This window comes from Notothenia coriiceps, unplaced genomic scaffold (genome assembly GCF_000735185.1).
Source record: "Notothenia coriiceps isolate Sejong01 unplaced genomic scaffold, NC01 NC01_scaffold00003313, whole genome shotgun sequence".
NCBI lineage: Eukaryota > Metazoa > Chordata > Actinopteri > Perciformes > Nototheniidae > Notothenia > Notothenia coriiceps.
The window spans coordinates 177,514-184,669 of record NW_011336014.1 but is presented as its reverse complement, the minus strand read 5'-3'; the positions used below and the strand labels follow the sequence as shown (position 1 = coordinate 184,669).

At 38.4% G+C, this 7,156-nt stretch overlaps 1 protein-coding gene and 2 non-coding genes across 4 annotated transcripts in view; 1 reads left to right on the top strand and 2 right to left on the bottom strand.

The window, feature by feature from the left end:
- Positions 1 to 586: 586 nt before the first annotated feature.
- On the bottom strand, positions 587 to 658 carry trnam-cau (transfer RNA methionine (anticodon CAU)). The gene has a single exon. It is a non-coding gene; the product is annotated as a tRNA-Met (tRNA).
- Positions 659 to 1,473: 815 nt separating this feature from the next.
- Positions 1,474 to 1,545, bottom strand: trnam-cau (transfer RNA methionine (anticodon CAU)). The gene has a single exon. It is a non-coding gene; the product is annotated as a tRNA-Met (tRNA).
- A 1,008-nt stretch (positions 1,546 to 2,553) lies between these two features.
- Positions 2,554 to 7,156, top strand: part of slc26a6.2 (solute carrier family 26 member 6, tandem duplicate 2) — a 34,387-nt gene continuing 29,784 nt past the window's right edge. For both annotated transcript variants that reach the window (XM_010766403.1, XM_010766401.1), the window contains exons 1-5: positions 2,554 to 3,067; positions 3,379 to 3,514; positions 4,467 to 4,606; positions 4,769 to 4,879; positions 5,538 to 5,713. In XM_010766403.1, coding sequence (XP_010764705.1) covers positions 3,387 to 3,514; positions 4,467 to 4,606; positions 4,769 to 4,879; positions 5,538 to 5,713 — 555 coding nt within the window. In that variant the 5' untranslated portion in view covers positions 2,554 to 3,067; positions 3,379 to 3,386. The remainder of the gene's footprint in view (positions 3,068 to 3,378; positions 3,515 to 4,466; positions 4,607 to 4,768; positions 4,880 to 5,537; positions 5,714 to 7,156) is intronic.

The window sequence follows — 7,156 nt, the reverse complement described above, 5'->3', positions numbered from 1 at the left end:
GGTGCCAGTCTTATGCGCCATTAAGGAGATTAACATGGCTCAAAGTTTATAAAAGTTAATTGCTTAAAACATGTTGTGTTTTAAAAGTGTCCATCTCAATGTAGCCTACTTAATAATTTGAATTAAAAATAAATGTTGAGCAAGCACAACACAGTAACCCACAGATTGCCTCTGGGTGCGGTCAGGACTCAGGAGTGATCTCTAATGCACCTTTAAACTCACCCAACTGTGACAGCAAGGTTTGAGTCATCAAAAACAATATGTCAAGTTACTCTTTATTGATGAACCAACATTTTTCTGGTATGAAAACATTTCTGTTTCCATTGTTGCATTCCTCCGACAATTCACCACATCATCTCAGTGTTTTCAGAGCGTTACAATTCATCCCGATGTTGTGTATGGTTACACACTTTTAGGTCAAAACGAAACATCCCGATAAAAACATACTATGTTAATTTATCATCAGACAAATAAATACCAAAGTCACTTTAACCACGAACGAATTGTGGTATTCCAGTAGTTAGACAAATGATAACGTGGTTCTAAGTAAACGAGCTCCGAGTCCGCTGTTCCGAATAAAAACACCTAGCAGAGGATGGTTTCGATCCATCGACCTCTGGGTTATGGGCCCAGCACGCTTCCGCTGCGCCACTCTGCTGTCTGGAGTGTCTCCATAACTTTATTTACAAATAATAATCTGCATTTCTTCATTCATTGTCAACAATGCACGTCTAAACCTTCTTTTTATACATCCATGGTCTAAAAACCCATGTTATATTGAGTAACCTCAAATGTACAGATGTCCCCTAAACGCATCTCAAGTCCGTCGTACGCAACCCCCGTCAGCCTACAGAGGGGGGACTGCCAGTGAAAGAGAGGCTGTTGAGAGAAGTTGAGGAAGTCAAGCAACATTTTGACTCAGCAATGTACATGTAGCCTACATAGAGAGAAGTAGCCTACTAATAGATCGTCTGCTTTAGTAAAAGTCGAATATTTTGTTACAAGTTAAATCAAAATACTCCTCAGTTATATGTAGGCTACAAAAGTAGGCTATATAATATTTTATACAGATCCGTCCATTTCAGAATTATATAGGCTATGTCATTATTTACTCCGGGTGTAAGTGAAACTAAAGTCTTATTTAAGTGTTGTTTATAAGTCACATTATTAATCAAAATCTGCAAAGTAACTTGAGTAAATGTACTTAACAACTTTACACAACTGGCAAAGTAAAGATAATAGTCTATTATCTACCTATAAAGCAGACTGTGTTTTTAAGAATGCACATTGTTTGTCCCGATAAATTAACCAGTGACGCCCTTAGATTGACTCTCTTTTGGTGAAATAATAAATGAACTTTAATGACTGAGCTGAAAGGAGAGGTACAAACAAATCATGCAGAGAAAAACATACTAGGTTCTTTCATCATCAGCAAATCGTGATATTGTGTCAACTGTGCCGCTTCAAAACACTTAGCAGAGGATGGTTTCGATCCATCGACCTCTGGGTTATGGGCCCAGCACGCTTCCGCTGCGCCACTCTGCTGCGTCGTAGGCTGCATGATTTCATTATAAAAATGCTTCATTTGAATGTCCAATAATATTTAGTACTTCATTGACTGTTCTGTCGATGAATGTTGGACTAAACCGTTTTATATTATTCATCCCAAATGTACAGATGTCCCTTAAACGCATCTCAAGCGTGGGACGCAGCCCCCCTCAGCCTGCCAGAGAGCAACGCGCAAACAGATGTGTTTGCGACACAAGTTTTGAGAAGATTTTGATAAATTATTCGTTGACTTTAGGCCACTGGGGCTTCTTACACCATAAACTGGGCAAGTCATAGATTCCAGTTGAATTAAAACCGGTTTTCCATTTTGATCATCATTGCACACGTGGGATTAGTCGATGTTAATGTGTTTTTTTCAGAGAGTGCCCCTCTGCTGGCAGTCAGTCAACCCAGATGGGACTCCAACCCACTTACGACTTTGTAGAAGGGAAGAAAAAAAGACCTTAGTGTAGTGTGACTTATTAATGAAAAGATCAGAGTCTCTTATCTACCTATAAAACACAGTTTGTCTTTAAGAAAGCATATGGTTTGTCCTGATACGTTAAACAGTGTCTGTTCTGCACTGATAAGGCAAGCTATCTGAATTCACTCACTTTTGGTAGTAATAATAAATTAACAATAAGGCTTTTACTGACTAAGCTGAAATTGTTGACAAATCTAATCAAATACAGAAACAATATTAGACTTAAACACACACATAGGACATAATCTAAGGCGTATATTTTAGTTTCATTTTGAAAAAAATTCTCTTGGACTAAGGTGATTAACAAGAAAAATACAAATCTAATTACAATAATTACATAAACTTACTCTGTAAATGATCAAACATACATGGTACTATCTAGTTTATACCACTTTTGTTGCTTCCTCTACAGGACAACATGCACTGTTTGAACTTTGCCCTCTCACTCCATAACAATGTCCAACTCCATCTAGACTTCTGTTTAACGTCACTACGCACAGTGGCGAGCTACAGCATCGGTGGAGACTGTCTCACCCTGAGACAACTGAAGGAAAGAGGAGATAGGGAGGAGAGAAACATTTATATGCACAGGTTTTTTGGTTGTATATTTTGTCAGAGACTCCTCTCTGGGATTATAAAATCAAACCTGGCTTTTGTCTGTTGGCGAAACATGATTTCTCTTTTGATACCACTTGGAGCCGCTTGGATCTGAAGGAAGGATCTACAGCAGATTCAATCAGAAGCCCAGGGACCTCTCCACACAGGAAGGATAGATTTTTTTTATCAAGAGGGATGTGCCATTTTATGATTTGAGATTTGTTTTGTTTTTTATAAAGCTGGAATATTTGCATTAACCACTGACAAGAAATAGACCTCGACTTGGATCTATTTTCTCAGCGCCGGAAACAATTATATTGATCACAGTCAACTTGCATTTTTTTTCTTCTCAGGGCTCGTGGCATTTAAAAAATATATATAACAATTATAAAAACTTAATTAAGGCTTTTTTTGCTGATACAGCTTGAACACACAAAGGTAATTAACATCAACAAATCAAACCCTTCAGTCCCAAAAGGATCGTGATTAGGACCTGAATGAACATGGACTTATCAAATTATATTCTTTACAGCTGTTATTATGCCAAAACAATATTAAGATTAAAATATTAAAGATATGGTAATGTGTTGTGAATTTAGAATATATATTTGAATGTCTATTCTAACAACATGGGAAACACTGTTAAAAATACAATTGCAGCATTTGAGCAATAGGCATTGAAAAATATAAGAACTGGATTTTCTGACTCAACAAATATAGAAGCTGGTAATTGTTTATGTCGCTGCTAGATTTAGCCATGGAGGAGAGGAGACGAGCGGGCTACAACGTTCAGAGGGAAATCCTGGACGAAGGAGCCGTGGATGAGATGGCAGAAAAGTCAGACTCAAAAACATCTTTGTCCGAGAAGCTTAAAAAGTCAATGAGGTAAAGTTTGCTGCATCTCAACTAATCTCTCTAAACATACTGAGACGTGTTCTGTCCTTTATATGTGCATTTTGAATCAAAGCATAAAGCACTTGGGACACAATGGGAATAAATGAGTCTTCAAACACCAGATATTGTATTTATTTACTTAAGTCATAGAGCTGTACTTGTTAATTATCCCCAGCCCCTGATAATTTAGACTTAATTATAACAACAATTTTCTCTTAGTACGTAATATGACAGTCAGCAACTTGTGCAATAAGACATTTACTATATCAAACAATACCATGGTAACATTTTATACTGTCTTTCAACATTATATACTTTATGTGATTCCCACTTTGCTATCTTAATACAGACAACACTTAATCACAGCATATACTGTATTTATCTGCCGCGATTAAGCATACATGATGCCCCTTTAACTCTTTGTCATTATTTGCTCTTCTATTGATGTATACCTCTTAATTTATTCCTATTTTTGTACTTATCTTTATCTGCGCCTAATTTTGTATTTGTGCTGCTGCAACACCTTCTTACTTCGAAGAATCAATAAAGGATTATCTTATTTTACGTCAGATTATTTTTATTATCCTGTTGCAAAAGCCTGGGCTATGCATGTCAATAGGTCTTTCACTCAGTAGTTTCACTTTTGTCCACATTTTAGATTTAAAGTCAATCACAAAATGTGTTTTTTGTCTGAGAAAAAAGCTACACGTCATGTCTTTTAAATGTAGGAATAGTGTTAAGTTCTCGAATGATTACAAGAGGAAGCAGAGAGGATAAAGATCATTTATTAACTTTTTGTTGTAATAAGATGAAAAAAGATAGGTCAACATTAGTGGCAAAGTGACAATGGCCTCAAGGTGCCTTATTTTCAGACTTAACACGTATGCTGATACATGTTCACAAAATGTTTCTGTCTCTTTTTTTCTCTGATACACACACTAAGGTGTTCTGGTCCCAGGGTGAAGAGCTGCCTGCTGGGTAGCTTTCCTGTTGTATCGTGGCTGCCTCGGTACTCTATCAGAGAAAACGCCCTGGGTGACCTGGTCTCTGGAATCAGCGTGGGAATCATGCATTTGCCGCAGGGTGAGGCTGGAGGTTCAGGAGATCAGTGTAGTGGAGGGGTCATTTGGGGGAATTAATGGAATTATCATTTATTTAACATGGTAAAATGCAGGTTCTGCATTACCCTGATATGTTGTTATAAACCTTTTCTGTACTTACTATCTCCATATGCTTTCCTTGCAGGTATGGCCTATGCCCTGCTAGCATCTGTTCCTCCAGTCTTTGGCCTTTACTCCTCCTTCTACCCCGTCCTTATCTACTTCATCTTCGGCACCTCCAAGCACATCTCAATCGGTTTGTACTTTACCCCTTGCTGTATCTGCACACAAGTTGTTTGGAGAAGGGGGATTTAATCCATCAGAATGTTGTTTGGACAAAAAAAGAAAAAACGGATATAGGTTAACAAACAGTCTAAGGATATTCATTTGTCCACTAAAATCTTTTGGTTTTTAAGCGTTAATACACGTTTGACATGCTTGTTTTTAAAGCTTGAAAACCTGGTCTCAAATAAGAATAAAAACTACTCTGATAATATAAAAAATATCAGCATTGCACTTTGAAGATTGTATTAGTGTGGTCTGATCAGACTTGAACAGTGGCATCTCTATGTCAGCATGAGCACATAAAACCATACCATTTAATAAATAAATCAGTTTAGCATGGTAGACTTGTGAAGATGTATCCTTGAGCCACACAAGTGCCTCTAATGCCTTGAATATGACATTTATCTTTGGAACCTTGCCTGCCCGAAACGTATGATCCAACTTCACAACTCCTTTTGTATTGCTCATTTCGAGGTGTAAATACAAAATGGGCAAAGACTTAAAAAAAGTAAATGTTGAGAGAAACATTAGGTTTCTGTTCAAAGGTTCAAAATATCTCTCAAAATGTCCAATGTATTTTTGAATGCTGATTAAAAATGTGTGTTTATGTCTCTGTCTCCTTTTTTCAGGAACATATGCGGTGATGAGTGTGATGATAGGAGGGGTGATAGAACGATTAGCCCCAGACTCCAACTTTATGGATTGGGACAATGTGACCAACTCTAGTCAAGTCAACTTTGACTTACGGGATGCAGAGAGGGTCCGAGTGGCAGCAGCAGTAACCTTCTTGTCTGGAATATTTCAGGTACATTTGTGTTTTTGGATTCTCTGATTTGGAAGTGAAATATTTAGAATTTATCTTCTCACTGGGTTTTTAATGATTATTGGTAATAGATGCTATCATAACTATCAAAACGCTGCTGTTTGCAAGAAATGTATGTTTGACAGCTACTTACATCTTGCAGTTCTCTCTGAAAACAGCCAGTAGCCTACATTAACAAAGGCTTTAAGCCTTATAGGCTTATTCATTTCAAGGAATTGTATTGTTTAAAAGCATGCAGGTGGGCTCTAAACTACATTTTCAAACCTTCCATATCAGACTATAATCAATCAATCAATCAATCAATGTTTATTTATATAGCCCAATATCACAAATGTTACATTTGTCTCAGTGGACTTCACAGTTTGTACAGAATATCAGTATGACAATTAGACACCCTCTGTCCTTAGACCCTCACATCGTACAAGGAAAAACTTCCAGAGAAAACCCACAGTTTAAAGGGAAAAATGGGAGAAACCTCAGGGAGAGCAACAGAGGAGGGATCCCTCTCCCAGGAACGGACAGACGTGCAATAGATGCCGTGTGTAAATTGAAAAGATAATACATTTGCAACATAGGTAGTCAAAATGTTTGGAAATGCATGTGTGTATAATAGGAAGATGAATCCACGAGTATATCCATCCAGGACTTATGATCCAGGACCACGCCACGACTCAAGATCCAGGACTCGCAATACCTGACACAGGACGCAGGGATATCCAATGACTCGGATCCCGCGTATATTGACACAAAAAGAAAGAAATTTGGGGGAAGTGGGTTACATCGGAACCATGAGAGTACACAGGTATAGACAGAGAGAGAAGACAGTAAGATGTCCGCCGAGCGGCACAACGGCCACCAGTTTCCGATCTGGAGTCGTGCTGTGGTCCTGGATCATAAGTCCTGGAGGAGTATACTCGTGGATTCATCTTCCTATTATACACACATGCATTTCCAAACATTTTGTACTACGCTTCATCGCTCGCGCTCCTCTCTCTCTTTCAATTTACCCACCGCGCAGTCTATGCACGTCTGGTCCGCCTTCCTGGGAGAGGGAATCCAAGGTACCTACTGAGTTTGCTTCTCCCTGATTTTCTCTCTCATGCATTATCCCCTTTAGACTGTGGGGTTTTGTCTCATGATAAAGTTCAGGCCTTTCTTGTACGGCTGTTCAGGCAGTTTATCAAAAAGGAGTACTTGGTAAAGTATCAAACGCGCGCTGGCTAAAACGGATGTCTTGAATTGTCATACTGGAGGTATTCTGTACCAAATGCTCGTGACGTGTCCACTGAGACGACTGACAATAAAATCCTCGATGATAGCGGAGTTCACAAAGTGTGGAGGAACATTGATAGATAACGACTCTGAGCCCAATCAATTGTACTCATTTGTAGTGGACACTTTATGGAAAACAACACAACCCTGCAA